The following is a 23,045-nucleotide window of genomic DNA, read 5'->3' as shown; positions in this document are numbered from 1 at the left end:
ATGTCTTAAAAGTATAATATTCCTCTCTTCCTTCAAAAACTGCACTCTCAAGGCAAACCTGCTTTTAATGGCAAAAAACAACATTTCCAACATTCTTATCCACCAATTTCATTGTATAAGATTTTTTTGTATAGTATAGTCATAGATTCCTGAAAACCATTCATTCATCCGTCTTTCTTAACCTCCCAGATACTGTTGGGCAAAGGCAGGGTATGGTCTGGACGGGTTAGGGACGCATGAGGGGCTGTAAGCTATGGCGAGAAAGCTCTCGGCAGGAGACTGGGAGCAAAAAGCACCTGAACATTCAGTGAGCTCATAAAACTATGCAACATGCACGTGAGCTACAGCGGCGTTCAACAGACAAAGGTCACTAAAATGCATTTTTATTTAGAGTTTAGTGTTTTCAAATGATCATAAAATTCTTGCTTTCATGTTGGAATTAAGAGCAGAATTATATTGTATTTTAAATATTCTGTTATAATCTCTAAATAAACATAATTTAAGCAAATAAATGTATATATATATATTTTGTTTCTATAATATTTTCTGCCTTAGAGTTTTATCCATATCAGTAGCTAAAGTTCCTGTAAAAATGTAAATGTTGACGTTTTGTGTCAAAAAACCCATAATCTGCTGTTTTGGCGAAATTAGAAACTTTTAAGCGCAGATCTTCGGTATCAGAATCAAAAATAAGCAGAAAAAAAATGGAACTTCCTCAATTTTACCTTTGGAAAATAAACAAAAAAACCTGATTGAAAATTTGTGTTAACTTTTGACAGTACAACATTCAAAATGTCCATATTTTTACTTTTAGAACGATATTTTGTATGAACTCTATTTTTTCCTGAACATTTTTTCAGTTACTTTTACGCCTTCCACGAAACTCCGCCTTCCTTATCACACATTCATTTAATCTTCTTCTTTTTTTTACAAATATAAACTAATTGCCTTCTGTATTTGATATTTTCTCGTAGATTTGACGGGAAAGAGCCACCCCCACCCCACCCCCCCCATGAAAAAGAATGTCTCATCCACTTGTCTCACTCTTTATTTTCAGCCCAATTTTTATTGGCGGGAAACCCGCGGACAGGAGCGATCCAGGAGCCTCACAGAAGCAGAAATGTTGGTGGAGGTCAGTCATGTTTAAGAAAAACAGTTTATTCAGCACTGGGTGGCAGCGGCGGGCGGGGGTGAAGGGTCACAGGGGAGAACGGGTTCTGGGTCAGCCGTTACTGCTGAATGCGGCGGATGGACTGGATCTGAGGGGTCTGGCAGTGGGACCCGAACTCCCTGAAGTGTTTGTACTCCCCACAGTGACGGTCGCACTCCATGATATACTGGTATCCACGGTAACCGGGGTACTGGTAGCACACAAATCTGAAAAGAGAGGAGGGAAAGTCAGAGGAGGAGGCAGGGGGTGGATGGAGAGGAGCTGGGTGGAGGTGGGGGGGGGGGGGGGGCACTCACGCTCCAGACTGGATCCTGAGTGAGCCGACTTCGTTGTTGCACCATCCCATGGCCTGGAGGGAGGGGTAATCGTCGCTGAGCTCGCCCTTACGGCCCAGGAAGTTCTCACGCTCGTAGATAGTCATCCGACACTCTCTGTGGTTCTACGGGGGGGGGGGGGGGGGGGGGGGGGGGGGGGGGGCACAGAGCAAAAGATCCGGTCTGACGGGTTCTGAACGAGTAAAGTCGTGTCACTTCCTGAGGGGGAGGGACTCACGGCACAGGCGATGGGTCTGAAGGAGGTCATCCTCTCGATGTGGTAGGCGTTGCTGCCCCCAAAGGCATTACACTGGGGGTACTCCCCCCTCTCCAGGATAAACTGCTGCCCCTGGTAGGAGGCGTGCTCATAGCCCACCCAGCTGGGACAAAAGCAGGGACAGAGGAGTTAGGGAAAAGGGGCCGCGGCCAGACCCGACCCGAGCACTACCGTGTGCGGATGGACTCACGCGCCGCTCTCCACCCTCAGGGAGCGCACCGTCTCAAAGCCGAACTCCATCACGTTGCAGCACTCGGAGGTGAACTCGTGGTGGCGGCCCTGGAAGCACTCCTCATCGTAGACGATGATCTGTGGAGGCAGAGGGGAGAGTCAGGTGCTGAAGGCCGCCCGGGTTCGGGTCTGGCGGCGGCCCGGGACACTCACCTTCCAGTGGCCAGAGAACTTGGTGCAGTGGTGAGTCATGTTGTCTGTGAAGAGAGGAGAGCAGCTCTTAGACGTTACTCAAGATAAAGACTGAAAAACCCAAACAGCCCAGCAGCTCAGCTCATGCTGGACCACAAGTGTCAGTGCGGGCAAGCCCCCCCGGCTAATGGACCATCCTGGATGTGATTCCCGAAAAAACGTTTTTAGTGTTTCCATGGAGATGACTCCTCTCCATCAGAATTCCTTTGGCTTCTTCCGTCCACTTGATCTCAGTTTTCCACCATCTCCTGTCCTGGTGTTTGTTTGGGGGGGATGTAAGTGGGGAGGGTGCATTCGACTAAAGGTATGTAAGTGCTGAGGGGGGGGGCGGCTCTACCCCGGTTGCTGTCCGGCCGAGGGACGGGGACTCACCTCGCATTGATGCCCTCAGGTTGTCCTGCCGTGAGAGTGAGAGGAGCCACGCGCCCCCACCCTTTTAAAGCCTCCCCTGGCAGGGGGCCACGCTGAAAGCCCCGGCTCAGCAGCAGGGAGGGGCCTTTTTTTTCTATCTTTGCCCCCCCCCACCCTCCCCACCCACCCACCGACAAAAGCAGTGTTAATCTGTGGAGGGGCAGAAGTGCAGACACCACATTATCACCGGGGTGGGGGGCACAGGGGAATATAAGAGAGAGAGGGGGAGGCGCCAGCTCCCAACCACTCGGGAAAACACCGCCGTCCTGAAAACATCAGAACACGGAAACAAAAGCATCACATCTCAGAATCTGACATTTTTAGATTCAGTTTTCCTCTATTAGAAAAACCCTCACTCCAAAAAGGGGCGGGTCAAAGCTAGACTCCACCCCCTAATTACAGATGCCATAACTGAGGCTGCTCAGAAAAAGATGGAAAACACTTTTACTAACAGACATGACATGTTCTATGCCATGGTTTTCCGTTTGCTCCGCCCACTTTTGCCTGTTGGGTTTTTCGGCGGTTATCTCGCCACTTCCCATATACGCCCGTATCAAAGAATAACACTGAATAAGAAAATTTCCCTTTATGCAAATGATGTGTTATTTATATCAAAAGCAGAGACATCTATTCCAATTCTACTTCATATTATTAAGCAATTCAGCCAAATTTCCGGGTAACCTTTCCACTGGGGAGCCACAGGGAGGGAAGGGACCCTCCTGCTAATTTTCCTTTTAGGTCGTCATATGAAGGCTTTTCATGCTCAGGTTCAAGGATATCTGCAAACACCTCAGAGATGTATAAGTTAAACTTTAAGATGGTTTTGAAGTCTTGACGGTGGTTCGACCTCCCCAGGTCACTGATCACTCACTTATTAACCCTTGTGCTATCCTATGGGGTCAAGATCACCATTGACGTGTTCTCCCTACCATGACAAAGGTGGATAAAGGTGGAAAGATTACATGTAATCCATGGACACCAGTGAGGAACACAATTTATTGAAGAAAAAGGTTCAGTGCACTGTCTTGTGGGTCTAGATGACCCAACTCCCAATGTTAAAGTGCCTAGGATAGCACAAGGGTTAAAAGCGTAGCCTTCTCCCCGGGCTTAGACTTTGGGACATTTAACAAATGGCATGATAAGGGATTAAAACATGTAAAACCTTTTCGAAAAAGGATATTTTCTGTCTTTTGGGCTAATTCAAGGCAGATTCAGAACATCCCACCAAGATTTGTTAGATTTCCTCCGGGTGAGACACTTTGTTCAGACTGACCCCTCTTTTCAAGGGTGACCAACCAATCTTACATTCAGTAGAAATTTTTCTTCTCAAATTCAATGAAAATGCCATCTCCAAGAAGACATTACTCTATATCTCTGTTATGCTCAATTAATGGCATTGAACCCTCTCACAAGTGAGAAATCTAAGCATCGTTGGAAGGCAGATTTGGGGATTGAACTTGATGTGGAAACTTGGTCAAATGCTTTTACAACTGCAAAAAAACAAAAACATGTTACAAACTCAGGGAAAACCAATATCGACTTTTCTCCAGGACTCAATATATTCCACAGGTTTTACATAGGATTCAACCACAGCACTCAGCTCTCTGTATAAAGTGTAGACACACTGTAGGAACTTACTAGCACCGTGTTCTCCAGTGTCAGTTGATCTCCAGATTTCTGCAATATGTAGCATCGGAGCTCCGCTCAATTTTTCATGGATCTTTTGCCCCAAACCCTATTTTGTTCCTTTTTGGCCAGTCGGGGAGGTTGCCTGTGTTACCTGGACAGATGAGGCTGTTCCAAAAACTTTTACTCCTGGCTAGGAGATATATACTACTACAATGGACACAAGTGCAACCTCCATCCATTACACAATGGTACAGAGAGACTTTTAAGGTTTTTCCAATGGAACGCCTCAGTGCCCCATTAAAAGGTAACTCCGACATTTTCTACAAGACGTGGTGGGCTGATCTGGATCACCTTCCTTGAGAAATAGCTGATATACTTTGTAAATACTTTGTAAAGGAGGCTCACATTTTGTATTTCAAAGTATTTAGTTAGTGCTTTAAGAAAACATCCCAACATGTTATTGGGACGTAGATTTTGTGTGCATCTTTTACTAGTTAGACATCTGCTGTGCTGTTTTGTGTTGTGTTCTTTTCTTGAAAAGATAATAAAGTACAATTACAAAAAAACAATGCTTAAATAAAGGCGGATTTTTGAGCTGTGAACTGCTGACAAGGCCTCTCCCAAGGTAAACTCATGCTTGCGTGTTCTGAGAATATCAAACTAACCATGTGGGGCGGGGCAAAAGCTAATAAAGTTTGATCAACCCTTGTGCTATCTTAGATGACCCCCCCTTACATTGCCGTGTTCTCCCTACCATGACAAAGGTGGATAAAGGTGGAAAGATTTCATGTAATCCATGGACACTAGTGAAGATCACAAATCATTGAAGAAAAAAGGTTCAGAGCACTGTCTAGTGGGTCTAGATGACCCAACTCCCAATGTCAAAGTGCCTAGGATAGCACAAGGGTTACAAGATAAATAATATAGAATATACTCAGACGGGCTTGACTCCAGCTGTTGTTGAATAAGAACTTCAATAGATCCAATGTATAAGAGAACCAGACTGAGTGACTCCTCCCCCCTGACGTTCTAAACAGGAAGTGGCTCCAAGAAGCCATAATCCCGTAGACTTCTGTAGAGAAATAAACCGCTGTAACTCAGTATTCTTATTGGTGAGAAGAACCATTCTGGCTCTGATACGTTTTATGTATCATGTTCTTGGTAATCGACATATTTGTCTGTAGTTCAAGTTTTAAACTGTCCAATCAGATGCCTTTGCGTAGCCTGCTTTCAAGTGCTAGAGGTGTGGCCTTCCAGCAAGCTCACTCCTGATTGGTGAGAGTGGTTGCCACAGAAACGTTGACTCAGACCGACTCGGACCAATCACTGCTTACCGACAACACATGGCTCCAACATGGCGGTCCCTGTTTTCCCCAAAAACTGGCGACTCAATTGACTTCATCTGGTTGGAGCTTGAAGTAAACCAGTTTCTACGGATGACATCACGCTCAGTCGGTACGGAAACAGTCCGGGTTTTACAGTAACATGCAGTTTAGGCATGGGGGGTTAGCTCTGCTAACAAGTCCTGACTCTAAGCCAAAGAAGATTGTCACCGTTTGCTTATTTTTTTTCTTCCAGAACAGGTTTTCAAATATGAAAAAAACATGTCAGGTCTGTAAAAAAAAAAAAATCGGACAATTGCAAGTCATGGCTCCGCCCATCATATGATGTCACTGTAGTGATCCATGATCTGAATCATTTAAAAGTAAACCTACAGCACATTTTCTTCTCACCAATGAAGACAAAATGTCTCCGATCATCTTTGATCCATTTTCAAAGCCTTCCCAGTGCTCTTTTCATTACCATGATGCCGAAAACCTGGTTTTCTAGGACATAGTTTCTGGAGAGCGGCAGGAGTTCAGTAGAAATTCACCTTTGAGTTGTGGGCGAGACTGTTGGTGTGGGGTAACCCCGCCCCCACTTCTGAGAGCTCTACAAGAGTCTACAAGAGCTTCAAATACGATCATTTTTAAAGTGCACTTTTTCATCTGCTCTTGATTCACAATAATTTAAATCAAGAAACACAGAAAAGCAGTTTTGAGCTTTCCTTCTTCATCAGAAAAATGCTTCAAGAACATTTCAAAAAACACTTTTCATCTAAGTGGGTCTTTGAAGCTTTCAGCCCAACTTTGTGGGCGGGGCAACACTAATCACAGGTTGTTATAGGAAAAAGTAAGGTCAAAATATTTACTTTGAGATGGAGAGAACTTCTGCTGATGCTCATCAGCCTCCAACATTAAAACAACGCTGTGTTTTTTATGGACCATCGTCTGCATGGAGGTTATGGTAAGGAAGTGAGCCCCCCCGCCCCCGTTCCTCAGAAGCTTCGTCTGGACTCATGGAGCTGAAAATGCTCCTCAAACTCAAATAAACCTAGAGATGTAAAAGAAACCTGCGTCTGCATGAACCCACAGAGAGAAGACACGTCACATGAAGCAGAGCTCATCACGGGTCAACAATTGGAATCCTTCTTTGTGCCACGGCGTCTGCAGAGGCTGCAACAGCTGTGCGCATCCGTCCGGCGCTGCAACCACAAATATCACAGCTTCCCTGCTCTAAGAAATGACAAACATCTCGCTCTCAGAACACTTTTTTCCTTCTTTCGAGTCCTGCAGAAAAATGGAAGAAACCGCCTGGACCTGAGCGCCGGTTCAACCAAGAGGCTGCAGTGCTTGTGTGTGTTTGTGTGCGTCTGTGTGTTAGCGGCGGCTTACATAATCAACGTCTTGTAAACAGGAGAGAGGAAGCGCTCGTACAGGCAGCTCAAATTCCTAGACAACAGCTCCATTTCCTGTGAGCCCAGAGGACTTTCAGCCATCTCCAGATCTGCGGTCAGTGACGACATCACAGCCGCCATGTGACCTGGCGCCCTCTCCGCTCTTTCAATCAACCCGGAGACTTTTCAAAACATCAGCGCTCAGATTATAATCTGATCTTCTGCAAACCTTTGCATGAAGACGGTTTGAGCAGCCATGTGGAGATGCTGGAGAGAGCAAAGGTCCGTGAGTTCCTGCCTTTGTGACCGTGAAGCATCAGTGTGAGCAGAACGGCTACCCGGCTCAAAGGATTCAGAAATCCATCATCAAGAATCGTACCATGCTTGTGGGTCTGAGCCATTTAATGTCCAAGAATCGATAAGAACGTATTCAAATAAACTGTTGGTGTCAAGCTGTGTTTAAACAAGTCTTCTGCCTCCCGCTTACATTTGGCGCTCCAAGCGGAGAGATGTGGAAAACTTAAGTTGTTGCTAATCGTGAAACAAGTGACACACACGTGTGTCGCAGGTCACCCTACTGACGTCATGACTTGACTTCAAGACGTCACCTGAACGAATGAGAACCAACATGGGCGTGTTGTCTTTTTAAGAAAAAAAAACAGTTCAGAATTATCCTATGTTCTATTAACTCACCTTGTTTTGGTAAATTAGTCCAAAGGGAATAAAATCTTGACTGAATTACCAAAATTATATCAATCCGCTCCAGACAAAAGTCCCAAACATCTACCGCTTTTCTCTGTTTCAACTAGCAAAAACTTTTTAAGAAAGTTGAACATGTGACTCTGTAAATCATTCAGAAATTTCTAAAACATCTGAACTGGCTCATAATTTTATTTACAGAGCACAAAAATAATCCTTGACTGCATTTGAGTTTTTGTTAAAGTTAAATGTAATAAATTAGAATTTAGAGCGCCAGAACACGCAGAGGGAGTTAGATGACACGGCGGGATTAGTCCACACCTAATCTGCATGTATCACACGCCGAATAATCCATCTTCATACGAGGAAATCATCACAGCAGAGGTGACATAATCCAGATTTAATCTGCCATAATCCCTGAATAATCACCCTCCTTTGGTTCACCACCGAAAAGCGACCGGATCTGTTCTGTTTACTGCGGCGGCGTTCATCAAGGGTGAACTCTTCTCTAGCGTGATGATGTTCCGGTTCAGGACCAACAGTACCTCAAGTAGAAAAAAAAGGACAAGAAGTATATATTCCATCAAAAAGTTTTCTCTACATCTTCAAATAAAGTCTGTAGAAAGACAAAACTTTTCAAAAATCTTCAACTTCAGTTAACCTGAGAAACGGCAGAATCCTCACAGGAAGTTAAAGACCCTCTCCGGTTATCTTTTTAACTAATTTCAAAGCGTTCCCAGTGGTCTTTTCATTTAAAAAAATCTAAAAACCTGTGTCGTTTTCTAGGACATAGTTTCTGCAGAGCGGCAGGAGTTTATCAGAAATTCCCCTCTGAGGGCAGAACTGTTGGCGTGGAGTAAGTCCACCCACATTTCCCATCATCCATCTGTTTAAACGCCCTCCCACTAGCCTACAACCCCTCACACCCCCAACAATCAGCGGTGCAACCAAACATCGTAGCCATCCAGCCGTCCGGTTCTGATCCAGATTCCAAACAAAGACGTTCATGGATCTGTTTGTCCGCCAGTGGATGATCAGAAAGGGGCGGAGCCGGGAGCTTGTGGCCCCGCCCAGCATGTCTATTATGTCACAAATATGATTTTTTTTTAAACTGCCATTTTTCGTCTCCTCCTGATTCATGATTTGAATAAACAAATAGCCAAAAATACAGTTTTGATCTTATTTTTCTTTCTATTTGTCCTCCATCATCAGAACTTTTTAATAACACTGTTTTCATCAGAATGGGTCTTTAAGAATCAGTTTATGACCGTTTGTATTAAAGGGCTTCATGAAAGACAAAAAAACAACACATGTTTGCTTGTTATAATCTAGATTAGTCCAGATTATTATAATTCTCCTCATTTACAAGTAACAACAGATGTGAGGGATTGACAGATAACATGAAGGGTTTTCAGTTTAATCCTCATGCTGAAGAGCAAAAGAAGACAGTGGAGAGGAACGGTTACACTGTGGTGTAGTGTCTAGTGCTCTAGCAAAAATACTCTGGTTCAAATCCCAGATGGGCTCTTGCCGTGCGGAGTTTGCGTGTTCTCCTCTCACAGCCCATAAACATGCTTCATAGGTGGATTGGCGGTTCTAGATGGTCCCCCTCGGTATGGCCCTGTCCCAGATCTGTCTGAGGTGGACCGCACCTTTGCCCATCAGTGGCTAGGATAGGCTCCAGCAACCACGTGACTGTGAAAGGGCTTCAGCTGCTTTTGCTTCAGCTTCTTGTTGTCCCTAAGGCGAGGACCAAAGCTCATGGCGAGGCTTCGTTCCACCATCACGGTCCTCGCCTGTGGACCAGCAGGAGATCCTCAGGGCCGCAGAGACTTTAGAGGTGTCAAAGTTGAGGCTCAAGACCAACCCTTTTTAATTTTGCTTTGAGTTGATCTTATCTGCTTGTTTATTCTATTTCAATACATAATATTTTACTTAATTAATCTTATTCTCAATTTTATGTTTTTATATTCATCTTATGTCTTTAATTTTAGGATATTATCATGATTTCAGCCCCAGTGTTTCATGTAGGGACTTGCCGGCTTGGTCGGTGGTTGTTGCCCTTGCTGGGGCAGCTGGAGTTCAACGTTGCAGCCTCACGGCTGTGGGTTGGACCTGCGGCGACGCTCCTACGACCGAGCTGCCCCTGGTCTGAAGAGATTCCCAAATACCTCACAGCAGAGCCAAGCCTTACATTTCTTTTAGAAGTCACTTTTATCATTATTCGTTGTGTTTTGGGTCATGGGTCGCATGTTTTAACACGAAGGGTGAAGGGTGGGTTTTTATTGTTATATTGTGTTTTGTTTTTTTGTTGTTTTGTTCGAAATGTTAAAGCGCTCCAAGCTAGGCAATGCATGAGAAGGGCTTTTTTTTTTAATAAATAAAGTTTGATTTGACTTGAAGAAAGAGAGCAGAAAGAAGAATGTCTGATTTCACCAATACAGCCAGCTGTAATGCTCAGTCATTTTTTGCTAATAAAGTTGTAGGATTCAAAATAAAACCTTTTGTTTTTTCCAGTCACGGAAAAAGTGAAGCAAAACAAACATAGGAAGTGCAGGAACACATGCAAACGAAAGGAAAAGGGAATCTTCTGGGAAAAGCTTGTGGAGTGGCAGCATCAGCGAAGGACCATCCACCTCTCAACATCCTCTGTGGTCGTCATGGAAACCGTCATTCCTGGGTTCTCAGTCGTGTTCTGTGGCTTGGTTCTCGCTGCTGTTCCTCAAAACCCCAGAGGCGCCTTTTCTTTTTTTTTTAAGAGTCAAAAAGCAGATGCTGTGTGTGGGGCTGTGGTGGAGTGGATGGCCTCTTTGTGTCCTTTGAAGCACGGCAGCACGCGGAAAAACGCCTGGCTCAGTGATTTCCTTTGACTCTGAAATGCTTACAGGCAGGCCGGTGGGGGGGTGGGGGGTCACCGCGTGCCCCCGCCCCCCCCGCCCCCCCCCCCGGGCTTTGGCAGAGGCCAACTGTGATGACGAAAGGTTTTTTATTGTGAAGGGAGCCCCCGCGTCTGGTCTTTGCCAGAGTATAAAAACCTGCGCCGGGCGCTGACGGGACCAGCACGAGCCAGCCTCCTCTCACGGCACTGCAAGCTGTACTGACGCAGGTAAGGACGCCCACACGGCCGGGGCCCAGCGGCCCCCGGGGCCCCTGCAGCCCGGGGAAGTCTGGCTCCCAAACGCACACAAACTGCAAACCCAACGTCATCCAACCCCCTTCCCCTGTTCACTCCTCTGTCTCTGACCCAGACTCTCCTGAAGCCCCTCGCCATGTCCCAGACCGCCAAGTCCGCCTCCAGCCAGGGCACTGATGCCAAGGACAAGGGGGCCCCCCATCCAGCCGCCACCAGCAAGGCCAACAAGACCGGAGACCCCGGCATGGGATCCTACAGAGTGAGTGAAGGCCGCTCCTTTCAGGACGGATGAACAGCTGATCGCCGGTGCAAATGGTTCCTGTGGAACATTTAAGAACGGAACGGTCCACGTTGAAGAGCAAAAAGAAAAAGAAAAACAACAAGAGACTTTTGTTTTAATGATGCGTTTCAAAAAATCCAACAAAATAACCAACAGCTGCATTGTACAATAACCGTACAGTATTTAGCTTTTACTTTGAAATTCTGCAACTGGATATAAAAGTAAAAGCTCCTTTGATGTCAAAAGGAAAATGATTATTTACGTCGTTTAACCAAAAAATCAGATTTCTGAACTAAAAGGCAGATTTCAGGTTTTCTTCAGGTGGTTCTTGTTCACTTGGTGAACATTTTTGACCAACAGATTCATGCGTTCAGTACATCTACATAGTTTACCTTTAAAAATAAAAGCAGATTTTTTTTGGGGGGGGGGTCTAATTTGGAACAAACATAATAAAAAAAGCATTTAAAGCATTTTAACAATTCTTGTTAAATCGTTGGGAAAACCAGCGTTTATTTATTTCACAGTTCCTTTAAAAATGAATGAATATTAGAGTTCTTGATACATTTTTTAGGAAACTTGCTCTGAAACTAGTTTAAAGCGTCACGTGTGTGTTTGTAAATGTGGTTTTATAAAAGACAAGAGAACAGGTTTAAACTGAAATGAATTGACCCGCATCACCAGATAGTTTTAAGATGTAGAATTTTCTAACCATGGATTTAGAGCAAACAACATAAAAATTCTTCAAGTATGGAATTCTAGTGGTGCCCAAAAAAAAAGCTTTTTGGTGTAAATTTTGAAAGTGTTAGACGACATATTTTTTAGGAACATTTTGTTGTTTTGAACGTTTTCTCATCCGGTCGATGGAAGTTTCCGCAGACAAACTGCTCCATCAGAGCTGAGAACATGTTGAAGTGGCCCCCCCAGGCGTAAGCGCGGCGCCCGCTCTGCTTCCTTTCTGCAGATCATGCTGTTCGACCAGGAGAACTTCCAGGGCAGGATGATGGAGGTGCAGAACGAGTGCATGAACGTGTGCGACCGTGGCATGGACCGAGTGCGCAGTCTGATTGTGGAGTGCGGCCCGTAAGTGGACGAAACCGGCTCAGCCTCTGCTCCCGTTTCCATGGCGACGGTACCCCGCCTAACGCCTCCTCTCTCCCCCGCCATGCCTCCTGCAGCTTTGTTGCCTTTGAGCAGACTAACTTCCGTGGGGAGATGTTCATCCTGGAGAAGGGAGAGTATCCTCGCTGGGACACCTGGAGCAACTCCTACCGCAGCGACTGCCTCATGTCCCTCAGGCCCATCCGCATGGTGAGTCCGTCCCAGCAGGACCAGAACCCAGATGGGGTTCTGAAAAACCGGAAACCAGCCGCTCCTGCTGGAGTACGAGGCTGCCACCTGCAGGCTGAGAGTTGACTCAAACAAATGATTCACTTGCTGACCAACTGGTTCCTCATTGCAGGACAGCATGGAGCACAAGATCTGCCTGTTCGAGCACTCCGACTTCAAGGGCAACAAGATGGAGATCCAGGAGGATGACGTGCCCACCCTGTGGGCGCACGGCTTCTGCGACAGAGTGGGCAGCGTGAGGGTGCCGGGAGGATCGTGAGTGCACACGTTCACAGCGAGATCACGCCTCAGAGTCACACACAGATTCACGCTCGACCGCTTTTCACACCCGGACAAGCCCCGCCCGAGGGCCGACGGGACCCTCAGAGGAGACGTCTGACCGCTAGAGTTGATGATCAGGGGTTAGAGTTCAACCACGAACGCTGGTGGTCAACGCAGTCTCCTGCAGGTGATGCTTCACCGGCTCTGCTCAGAACATTCCCAGGGTCTCCTCACACCTTAACAAAGACCACAGAGACCGCTACACCTGCTTTAAAGGCAGAAAGGCCTCCGACGTGACCTCTGGGACCTCCTCAGAGATCCTTCAGTCCGCCTGCAGATGTTTCTAACATAAAGTAGAGCCTGAGGAGGGCTCAGAGCTCCAGCACATCTGTGGTCCCTCCTGAAGGAACACCGGTGTTTTCAGTCATGAGAGATGTTCTACGCTGAGGAGTCATTCCAAAAAGGTCTTTAAGATCCCAATGGAAACTCCTCCAAGAACATTTGAACACGTGAAATCTCAGAGAAGAACTCAAAACTTTGAGCTCCCAGAACCTCTGATGGACTCCATCCCTTCCTGATGGACGTCCTCTTTGAGGCTGGATTAGACCTCCAGAACCTGAGCTCCTGGTTTTTCAGGGCCTGGTTCTGATGATGCTGGACCCCAGGTGTCCTGGTCCGACCTACAGATGATAACCCACACCAGGTTGTGACCGAACCCACCTGATGGGGTCAAAAGAGCAGGAGGGGGCTGAACTAAAACCACAGCGTTCTTTCTTGCACCACGTTCTCCTGATCTCTGCGTTGTTCCAGGTGAGTCAGACTCTCTCAGTAACGGTGGGCGTGTCTCCCTCAGGTGGGTGGGTTACCAGTACCCCGGTTACAGAGGTTACCAGTACCTGTTCGAGTGCGGCGACTACAGGCACTACAACGACTTCTGCGCCTTCCAGCCTCAGATCCAGTCCATGCGCCGCATCAGGGACATGCAGTTCCACCAGAGAGGCTGCTTCACCTTCACCACCGCCAGCAAGTGATCGCCCGCTGCTGACGCCGCCGCCGCCCTCTCAGCCTTTTACCTCTCCAGATGACCCCCTCCCCACATCCTCCTGCCCCCTCCTGGAAGCCTTCCATCACTGCTCCATCCCGAAGGAAAGACAACATGAGAGCAAACACTGGACAACTTTAAGTGACTTTTTATGGTGCTAAAAATAAACATGTTGTGAAAAACCTGAACCTCCACTGAATGGATCCTCTTTTCTGCAGAAGTATTCAGGAGTGCACAGCTGGACACTGCAATCAACTTATAAAACTGTTCAAATACAAATAATCTAACTTGTTTTATCTAAGTAGAAAGAGAGGAAACAGCGGCATGATCAGCATCCTGACATTGATCTTCACCTTTAGTCTGCAGAAAAATGAAAGCACTTCTATTTTTTTTGCTAGCAGATTTTGCATCAACATCGCTTGGAATTAAACTTTTATTCATATCCAGGATGTAAAAAAATATATGATAACTGCAAAAAGAACCAAGAGGATCTGCTATTCTTTAGTTTAGTGAATGTGGAATTAAGAAAATCTAGAAATAATAAATTCACAATAATTCAGACTAAAGCAAAAACACGTTAAATTCTCAGTTAGAAAATACTTAAAAAATGAATCCACTTGCATCATGAATAACAGAAATTGCACAATTACATAAAAAATAACATTTATAAATATGGTATTTCTGACACCTGAGACAAAAACTGCCAATAAATCCAAAGGGATCAAAAGTTTAGAAACAACTTTATTTGTTTTTCATTAAATAATCCTTTTCTCTTTTGCTTGATAAACCAAAATTGATAATTCCATTAAATTACTATAAAAAGATTAAATTCATTCAATAAGCCTGAAATAAAACATATTTTTTTCACATTTTATTTCACATTAATAACACAGTGAAACATGCTGTGTTCGAGGAGAACATAGAGCTCAGAGTTTCAACGGCAAGAAATGATACAAATTAACCTGGTTTCATTTAAAAAACTATCAAAACTAATTTATTTTATATGTGTGTTTTTATAAACAAAGATGTAACCACGTTTTTTTTAACTACAGTTTGTTCTTTATACAATAAACACCAAACACGTAACCAGAAGTCAAGTTTGACCGAGGTACAGTAAATGCAACACTCAATCACGTGATCGGTCCATTTCATAACCCTTCACAAACCACAGATTATTGAACTCTCACGAGTTAAAAGTGTGTCTATTACGAAACAAACTCCGAAAAAAAATAGAAAAATAAAATAAAAATGTCATGAATGTTCTTTAACTGAACTCTAGCATTTGCTTACATCGACCACCGCGGGGATACCTGGGAAAACTGGCGTTGAGTTTTCACAACTGCATGACATCTGACAGTCCCTGAACGCAGCAGCGTGTTTCAGTCTTTGGCGCAGAGGAAGGAAACATGTCGGCGCTTTTCAGAGCTAGAAGAGGTGAGGAGGCGCAAACTGTTGCGGTCGTCATCTTCTGCTCAGCTGTTCAACCCGTTACCATGGAGATAGCCTGCTGATAACCCGCTGCTGGTGGTCGCTGCGGGTTAGTCGTTAGCTTACCTACAAACTAGCTCGTTAGCGGCTCTACTAGCTGTTTCTCTGTCTCCGGTTCCGATTCGGTATAAAAACGTTATTATTACCCGGGAAAGAGAACGGAGTCGATCGGTGTTCAGTTCATTGATTAGGAGAGAAGGTGACTGAGGATGAGGAGGGTGACTTTTCACCTACATAACGATGCGTTCAGAGACAGTCCGTACAGCAGAGACTCTGTCCTGTTGAAAACAAACCAGGAGAACCCAAGAACTAAACTGTGTTAAAGACACGACGCTGAAGTTAGCTTCCGATTCACAGCTTCCGATTCGCGAGGGCACTAAAGAAACATTCCGCTGCATTTTTCGCACTAAGACCACCCTAAAACCGGGTCCTGTTCAAAAACCGCAAGACCTGGACTGCCCAAACCTGGATTAATTTATGCATTACATACTAAAGAACACATTAACACAGTTTCTGATTTGTGAAACCATCCTCTGATTTGTGAAAATGTGAAATAGATTGGTTTTTATCGCATTTTATGCCCAGAGTCCACATTAGACTAGGTCCTGTTCAAAAACCGCTATACCTGGACTGCTCAAACCTGGATTAAATTATGCATTAGATACCAAAGAACACATTAAACACAGTTTCTGATTTGTGAAACCTTCCTCTGATTTGTGAAAATGAGAAATAGATTGATGTTTATCGCATTTTACGCACTGAGTCCACCTTAGACCAGGTCCTGTTCAAAAACCGCAAGACCTGGACTGCTCAAACCTGGATTAAATTATGCATTACATAACTTCAGCGTCGTGTTAAAGACCCACTTCCAAGGAAAATGCCGTTTTTAACATGTTCCTGTAGCATTTTCTGATGGTGGAGGACATCAAATGATCATAACTTCATATTTCTTTTTCCAAATCGTTTTGGATCCGGACCAGACAAATTCTTTTTTGTGTGGTAAAAGATCGTATTTGTGACATAGAAAATAAACCGGGCGGGGCACAACTCCTAGAAAACGTCACAAAGTTTTAGACTTTCTGCTAAAAACGTCATAATCTGCTTTTAAGAGAGCACTGGGAACGCTTTGAAGATAGATCAGAAGATGATCTGCTAGATTTATTTCAGATTATTAAACAGAAAAAAAATGTTTTTTAATAAAATATTGCAGCTTGTGATGATTTCAAAGGCGCTAAAATGAATTTTAAATGGTTTTTGCGCATTTTTAAAAATAAAAACTGAAGGTTTGTTCTTGATTTTCCTTGTTGCCTTTCTTTTAGCCACCAGCTGCAAATAATGAATACTCCACCTCCATGCCTCACAGTTAAAATAGTAATTTAATTGTTTTTTCTCTAAATGTTATCTGGGAAGATCTTGGGTTGTAGAACCCGATGTTGATTGTTTATAGTCCGTCTGTCGCTGAACTGAAGGACCGCCACAGGCACCATCAGCATCGGTCATCGGTCTGATCAGAAACTCCCCGGTCCTCCTGTTTGTGTCCTCAGCTGTGGTTCTGTGTCTGGCCGGCTCTCGGACTCTGTCCCAGCTGGCGGAGCTGCCAGAGACGCATCAGCTGCTGAGGCAGACCTGCCGGGACTTCGCCAACAGAGAGTTGATCCCCGTCGCCTCCAAGCTGGACCGAGAGCACGCCTACCCGGCCCAGCAGGTACATCCCGAAGGCTCCTCCCACTTTTCATAGCCGTCAAAGCTGAACCGGGACCTCCTGCGGGTTCGAACACTCTGCTGTGAATGTCATCCAGATCAGAGAGCTGGGGGCGATGGGTGTGATGGCCATGGAGGTGCCGGAGGAGCTGGGCGGGGCCGGAATGGACTACCTGGCGTACAGCGTGGCGATGGAGGAGATCAGCAGAGGCTGTGCCAGCACGGGGGTGGTGGTGTCCGTGAACAACGTGGGTGCCGTTCGCCAGCGCCGGGCTCCTGCACTGGGGGGCGCTCTGATGCAGCTTCTGTCTCTGCCTTCCAGTCTCTGTACATCGGACCCGTCCTAAAGTTTGGCACCGAGGAGCAGAAGAAAAAGTGGATCACACCGTTCACCACCGGAGAGAAGGTGGGCTGCTTCGCCCTCAGCGAGCCAGGTAAGGGCAGCCCCTCCCCCCTCGCGTTTTTCCCCTGAAGTCGGAGTGGTCACGGCGTTCTGAACCGCAGGTAACGGCAGCGACGCCGGCGCAGCCTCCACCACGGCGCGTCAGGAGGGGGACGAGTGGGTGCTGAACGGGACCAAAGCCTGGATCACCAACAGCTGGGACGCCTCCGCCACCGTGGTGTTCGCCACCACGGACAAGAAGCTGAAGCACAAGGCACGGCCCGCCACGCCGCGCCGGATCTCCTCAGGGGGAATGGGTTCGGTCTGACCGCCTCTGCTCCTCTGCAGGGCATCAGCGCCTTCCTCGTCCCCATGCCGCACCCCGGACTGTCTCTGGGGAAGAAGGAGGACAAGCTGGGAATCCGGGCCTCGTCCACCGCCAACATCATCCTGGAGGAGTGCCGGGTCCCGCTGGACAGCATGCTGGGCCCCCGCGGAGCCGGGTTCAAGATCGCCATGGTAACTCGCAGCCTCCTCAGCGGGAGGAAACCGTTTTCAGGATGTTCTCCCGTTCACCCGTCTCCGTCCCGCAGCAAACCTTGGACAGCGGCCGGATCGGCATCGCGGCTCAGGCTCTCGGCATCGCTCAGGCCTCCCTGGACTGCGCCGCCGACTACGCCCACAAACGCACGGCCTTCGGGGCGCCCATCGGAAAGCTGCAGGCCGTTCAGGTGACAGCCGCCGCTTCATCCGCCCTTCGTGGCTTTGGCGCCCCCACCTGGTCTGGGGATGAAAAGACTTCCTGACAAACACGCGACCCCGATCCGGATCTCATGTCACGCACACACAGGTCATGTGACGTGCGTTCAAGAACGTGCTAAACAGGTGTTCTTGGACACACGAATCCAAATACATTCACCGCTACCAAATCCAGGTCCCTGATTGGTCAGAGCTCGACCTGGTAGTTCACGCGTAGCTACGTTGGAACTAAAGAGTTTTGAATGCCGAAACTGGCATTTATGCACGTTTATGTCGACTTTACAGTTGAAGTGGTCACTTGAACGTTCGGTGCTGATAAAATTTGATTTGATTTTTTTCATTTAAAATGGTTTATTTCAAGCAATCATGTAAGAATAAAGCACAAAACGTCCCAATCAGCAGTTTTACATTCAGACAAAGACGTATCAAACTTAGGATAATCAGACACTTATCAGACAATATTACGAGGAATCGAACCTTTCACGCCGCTGACACGTAAACACACGCTCTTCGACGTACCGGAGCTCATCCGCTTATTCTGACGTGGAGTGTGTCTGATTTCACGACAGAATCAGCGGAAATTTCTGAAATGGCGTAAACGGATCAGGAGTTACGGTGAAGCTCCGGCGCTAGCCTCACGGCGTTTAAACGTTTAAAATATTTCCACATTTTAAAGAAATGCATTTACCCTATTTTACCACCGGGGGGGGGGTGAGGTGGAAAGCAAATGCAGAGTGGGCGTGGCCAAACACACAACAATGAGTAAAAATCTTAATGAAAAAAAACTAGTTACAGGAAATTCTGATCTTTTTTAATGTAAAACATTTGCGATACAAAACATCAAAGGTAACTTGCTCTTGTCTAAATGATTGGGTTTTGTTTTTTTCAGACATGTTTTTGTTTTGCCGTAACACAAAAACCTAAAGGACCTTCTGAATTTGTTTTTTTTAAAATCCTCCGTCTCCGCTCTGCTCAGTTTAAGCTGGCCGACATGGGCGTGGCCCTGGAGAGCGCCCGCCTGCTCACCTGGAAGGCGGCTCTTCTTCGGGACTCCAAGAGGCCCTTCACCAAGGTACAAACGGGCTTCTGGTTTAAGCTTCAGGCCACTTCCTGGAGCAGCGGCATGACTCCGCCTCTCTGTGCGTCTCCCGCAGGAAGCCGCCATGGCCAAACTGGCAGCGTCAGAGGCCGCCACCTTCTGCTCACACCAGGTAAGAACCTCTGATCGGCGAGCGTCACGACGCGCAGGTGCGTCTTTAAACGGTCCGTTTGAAACCAGGCCATCCAGATCCTGGGGGGGATGGGTTACGTCACCGACATGCCGGCTGAGCGCCACTACCGCGACGCGCGCATCACCGAGATCTACGAGGGCACCAGCGAGATCCAGAGGCTCGTCATCGCCGGGCAGATCCTGAAGGAGTACCAGCCGTAGACGCCGCCTGAGGCGCCGCCGGGACTTTGGGGGTGGGGGGTGGGGTATGTTTATGAAGAAAAGGTTTGTTTGATACAAAGTGACTCGGGTTGGCGTCTGGAGGGACAGATCCCAACAGAACTCTGACTAAAGACCCCCCCACAGCAAAAATGGCTTAGTGGGTCAGTTCATCTCAAATCTATATTTTTATATCAAACGTTTGTTTTTCATCTGAACGTCAACTTTTAAAACAACTTCAAAATTAAAAACAATTAATTGCAAAAGTGAAGCAAATAGGCTTTTATTCTGAAAATCACAAAAAACAAGAAACTAAGATTAATCTGCACAATATTTAAAAATTTGACACATTTTCCATTTAAAATTCACATTCTTTGTTTGTTTTCTGACAAACTTCATGTGTTTGTTTAAAGTTAAATTTAGAAAAATCCAAAACAATATATAAAATTATATTAAATTGTTAATTGAATTTTTCCTTTCTCTTCGTTTCATCAACATCATTAGTTTTTTTAAACATTTTTTTTCCGGTTGTTTAGCGTGGAGCGCCTCCCTGAGACGCCATGGCGTCCTGACGCTGGCAGACGGAGTCTTTTTACAGTATCTCCGAAAGTTTATCCACGTTTTGCTAACAAAATAAAGGCACAGAAGAAAAGCTGCTCAGTAATGTGGGAGGAGTTACATGTCGTCATAGGAGGGATCAAACCTGTGATGGCCCGTTCTCGGAGCAGACACTCCAGCACAGAGCCGGACTGAGGCGTTCAGGAATCTGTTGAACTGACCCTTTAAGCCCCAAACTCCCCTGTTGTGTTTCTGCCTTCATGCTGTTCAGCCACCAGGGGGCGGCAGAGTGCCTTCATGGGCTTTGACCCACTTTGGCCGGGAGCTGGCTCGGTTCGGTTCATCTGTTAATTATGTGAATAAAGGACTGAGGGAGTCTTGTACAGATTTGAATGTAAATTATTGTGAGCTGCTGAAAATAAACACAATTTAAAGATGTTTGTTTGTAAACAATCTGTGACCAACCCCCAACACAACAAAACCTGACATTTTCCCAGCTTTCAGGAGGGCCCTGAACTCATCAGGTTTTTGTGTGAAGCGCCACCTGCTCTGAGTCTGGTTGTGCCCGTGCACGTACGTGCTCGCTCTTCCTCCTGGCCGGCTTCCGGTCCAGATCAGGGCCCGGCTTCCTGCGCTGATTGCGGCGCTCTCGATGACAGGCGTTGTTTGCTGAAGCTCCGTGGGGTGGGGGTGAAGGGGGTGGGGGGTGCGAAAGCAGATTCTTCACTCCACCTTTCTCCTGATTGTCGTCGGTGGAGGTGCAGCTTTAACTGAGGCCAAACGCCACTGCGTTCCATCTGAAGCTGCGTTCACACCGGTGGTGTCGACTGGCCTTTAAGCGGCCGCGTTCTATGAAGGCTGCGCAAACGCGCGCGTGGACCTGTAGGGCTTCCGTATCTGGAGCGCTCACGATCGCGCATCCATACGCAGTGCACACAAAAAAGAAACTGTGCCGTGCACAACATAAGAAGGCATACTTAAGACAAACAAACACGAACTATTTACATCAAAATCAAAGTTACAAACGCAAATTCCTCAGAGGTTCATGAAGGAACCAAACGGATCTTTGACGTCAACAAAGGGTTTTGTAAATTCTAAACATTTTTAGCACTTTACTGTTCTTTTTTACCCGGGACAAGTTGTATCTAAAAGGCTTCTGTGTATGTTTTAACGTAAAATCACAATAGTTAAGTCAAAAGTCATTTTTTTAGACCTTAAAACAACGTTGTCATCTGCATACAGGCTAATTTGGTTATTATTGTTGTTTGTTCAGCCGGAATTTGTCAATAAAGGTTAAATATTTTTAAATCATTAGGAGTTGAGCCCTAAAGTGAATAAAAATATTTTTAAAAAACCTTTTAAAAGAACAAATGAGTTTATTCTTTTTCTGGTGTTTCGCGCATTTATAAGATCCTTACTGGGCATGCGCAGATGACGGTCACGCTGGATTTTCTTTATGATTAAAAAAACACCAAAAATGATGAAACTTTTAGTTCATTTGTGTTTATTTACAAATCTGTACAAAGTGACAGGACAGAACTGTACATTTTTTGCAGCGCGCGCGCATCATTCCGCTGGCGCGCGCGCGCTCACAGGTGCGGAGGAAGAAGTCCGACTTTTATTTTCAGGAACTTTACGCCGAGGCTGGAACCGGAAACTCCTTCTGAAGGGACAGTCGGTTCGGTTCCGTTCGGCGCCAGAGCGTCAGACGTACTGCTTCTTGTCCAGGTCCCCCCCGGACGTGAAGGTGGTGGTGGGGGCGTATTTGATGGGGTAGGAGCTGCGGGAGTCCTGGGAGAAGGAGCAGCAGAGCAGCGACCCCCCCAGCAGAAGCAGCGCGGACGCCGCCCAGCCGATGTAGATGGACGCGCCGATCTCCCGCTTCTGAGACGCGTGCACGCGCAGGTCATAGAAGTCGGCGATGATGTTGTTGGCCATCCAGCAGAGCGGCACGAGCGCGCACAGCCCACTGACGATGAAGATCACTCCCCCTGCGTGCACAACCTTCTCCTTCACGCGCTCGTCCCTGACGCAGGTGGTACACTGCGCCCCCGCCACGGTCACCGTGAGCCCCACCACCCCGAGCACGGCCGAGATGACGGTGAGCGCGCGCGCCGCCTGCAGGTCGTGGCGGAGCGAGAGCATGGAGTCGTGGATCTTGCACTGCATCTGGCCCGTGCTCTGCACCACGCACGCCATCCACAGGCCGTCCCACGTGGTCTGCGCCACCACGATGTTGGAGTCGATGAAGGCCGTCACCTTCCACATGGGCAGCCCGCACGCGATCATCACCAGCAGCGAGCCTGTGACGCTCATCGTCATGCCCAGCACCTCCAAGCACGCGGACAGCATGGCTTCGGTTCTGACAGAGGCGCGCGTGCGGACGTGTGTCTGCTCCGGTCGGCGAGAGCCGCCGGCTTTATCCGAGGGGAGAAAACTTTGGACCAATCAGGGGCGGGTGCGCCTTTGCGTCTGCCAATGAGCGGCTGTTGCGCACATCCGCACGCGCCCCCGGTGTCTAGCGGGTAGAGAGCGCGTGCGGGTGGGGGAGCTTTCTTTTAAATCTGAACAAGAGAAATTCAGCAGAAACAGGAACGGAGGTTCGATTCCCGAACATCTAAAGCGGTCAGTAGGAGGGCGCGGGGGGGGGGGGGGGGGGGGTGTCATCTGGACTTTCACCCAAATACACCAAGTTAAGCTCCTTCTGAATGATGACGTCGCCCCCTCAAATTTTAAACAAGTCTCTTCCAGAGGCTTCACATCTACAGGAGTTACTGTCTGTGTGAACAGAAGCTGGGGGGGGGGGGGGGGGGGGGGGGGGGGGGGGATGACCCAGAAACAGGCCCATCAAGACAGAACCAGGCGGGAATTCTCCTAAATCTGTTTACCGTAAACGATCCAATATTCTGGAGGAAGTGGCCACGTCCTGGATGATGAAGCAAAGCAGCAGAAAATCACATGTTGGGTGGGGGGTTTAGGGGGGTGGAGGAGGAGGGGTCTAGTGGATGTTTATTGCAGACCGAAC

At 47.1% G+C, this 23,045-nt stretch overlaps 4 protein-coding genes across 5 annotated transcripts; 2 read left to right on the top strand and 2 right to left on the bottom strand.

Annotated features, from left to right (window-relative positions):
* Window positions 1-1,030: 1,030 nt before the first annotated feature.
* Window positions 1,031-2,624, bottom strand: cryba4 (crystallin beta A4). The gene is made up of 6 exons (XM_023960440.1): window positions 2,558-2,624; window positions 2,147-2,190; window positions 1,953-2,071; window positions 1,724-1,865; window positions 1,468-1,610; window positions 1,031-1,377 (listed from the first exon to the last, which is right to left on the bottom strand). The coding sequence occupies exons 1-6, from the start codon at window positions 2,562-2,564 to the stop codon at window positions 1,230-1,232; spliced, it is 603 nt and encodes a 200-aa protein (XP_023816208.1). The 5' UTR covers window positions 2,565-2,624; the 3' UTR covers window positions 1,031-1,229.
* A 7,995-nt stretch (window positions 2,625-10,619) lies between these two features.
* On the top strand, window positions 10,620-13,891 carry crybb1 (crystallin beta B1). The gene is made up of 6 exons (XM_004074471.4): window positions 10,620-10,746; window positions 10,889-11,032; window positions 12,015-12,133; window positions 12,229-12,361; window positions 12,513-12,655; window positions 13,515-13,891. The coding sequence occupies exons 2-6, from the start codon at window positions 10,910-10,912 to the stop codon at window positions 13,690-13,692; spliced, it is 696 nt and encodes a 231-aa protein (XP_004074519.1). The 5' UTR covers window positions 10,620-10,746; window positions 10,889-10,909; the 3' UTR covers window positions 13,693-13,891.
* Window positions 13,892-14,847: 956 nt separating this feature from the next.
* Window positions 14,848-20,458, top strand: acads (acyl-CoA dehydrogenase short chain). 2 transcript variants are annotated; one of them, XM_004074470.4, is made up of 10 exons: window positions 14,848-15,137; window positions 16,736-16,896; window positions 16,991-17,140; window positions 17,215-17,326; window positions 17,397-17,548; window positions 17,623-17,793; window positions 17,868-18,005; window positions 19,010-19,105; window positions 19,188-19,244; window positions 19,313-20,458. In XM_004074470.4, the coding sequence occupies exons 1-10, from the start codon at window positions 15,110-15,112 to the stop codon at window positions 19,463-19,465; spliced, it is 1,218 nt and encodes a 405-aa protein (XP_004074518.1). In that variant the 5' UTR covers window positions 14,848-15,109; the 3' UTR covers window positions 19,466-20,458. The 2 variants fall into 2 exon arrangements, with proteins under 2 accessions (XP_004074518.1, XP_020563084.1); XM_020707425.2 differs by lacking the exon at window positions 14,848-15,137 and adding an exon at window positions 15,143-15,240.
* Window positions 20,459-21,501: 1,043 nt separating this feature from the next.
* Window positions 21,502-22,428, bottom strand: LOC101166566 (claudin-5). The gene has a single exon (XM_004074469.2). The coding sequence runs from the start codon at window positions 22,370-22,372 to the stop codon at window positions 21,725-21,727; it is 648 nt and encodes a 215-aa protein (XP_004074517.1). The 5' UTR covers window positions 22,373-22,428; the 3' UTR covers window positions 21,502-21,724.
* Between the last annotated feature and the right edge of the window lie 617 nt (window positions 22,429-23,045).

The sequence above is a fragment of the Oryzias latipes genome, chromosome 12, assembly GCF_002234675.1.
Source record: "Oryzias latipes chromosome 12, ASM223467v1".
NCBI classification, from domain to species: domain Eukaryota; kingdom Metazoa; phylum Chordata; class Actinopteri; order Beloniformes; family Adrianichthyidae; genus Oryzias; species Oryzias latipes.
Note: the sequence above shows the minus strand (reverse complement) of the source record. Positions and strands in the feature narration are given on the sequence as shown.

What these genes read in the sequence shown, in the direction of transcription:
- cryba4 (XM_023960440.1), bottom strand. An exon ending in CTGAGGGTGGAGAGCGGCGC is followed by an intron (nt 1,866 to 1,952) that starts GTGAGTCCATCC and finishes CTTTTGTCCCAG; the next exon opens with CTGGGTGGGCTATGAGCACG. An exon ending in TCAGACCCATCGCCTGTGCC is followed by an intron (nt 1,611 to 1,723) that starts GTGAGTCCCTCC and finishes CCCCCCCCGTAG; the next exon opens with AACCACAGAGAGTGTCGGAT.
- LOC101166566 (XM_004074469.2), bottom strand. Translation starts at nt 22,372, where the DNA reads ATGCTGTCCGCGTGCTTGGAGGTGCTGGGCATGACGATGAGCGTCACA.
- acads (XM_004074470.4), top strand. Translation starts at nt 15,110, where the DNA reads ATGTCGGCGCTTTTCAGAGCTAGAAGAG. An exon ending in CCGGGTTCAAGATCGCCATG is followed by an intron (nt 17,794 to 17,867) that starts GTAACTCGCAGC and finishes TCCGTCCCGCAG; the next exon opens with CAAACCTTGGACAGCGGCCG. An exon ending in CCACCTTCTGCTCACACCAG is followed by an intron (nt 19,245 to 19,312) that starts GTAAGAACCTCT and finishes GTTTGAAACCAG; the next exon opens with GCCATCCAGATCCTGGGGGG.
- crybb1 (XM_004074471.4), top strand. Translation starts at nt 10,910, where the DNA reads ATGTCCCAGACCGCCAAGTCCGCCTCCAGCCAGGGCACTGATGCCAAG. An exon ending in CTGATTGTGGAGTGCGGCCC is followed by an intron (nt 12,134 to 12,228) that starts GTAAGTGGACGA and finishes TGCCTCCTGCAG; the next exon opens with CTTTGTTGCCTTTGAGCAGA. An exon ending in CCCTCAGGCCCATCCGCATG is followed by an intron (nt 12,362 to 12,512) that starts GTGAGTCCGTCC and finishes TCCTCATTGCAG; the next exon opens with GACAGCATGGAGCACAAGAT.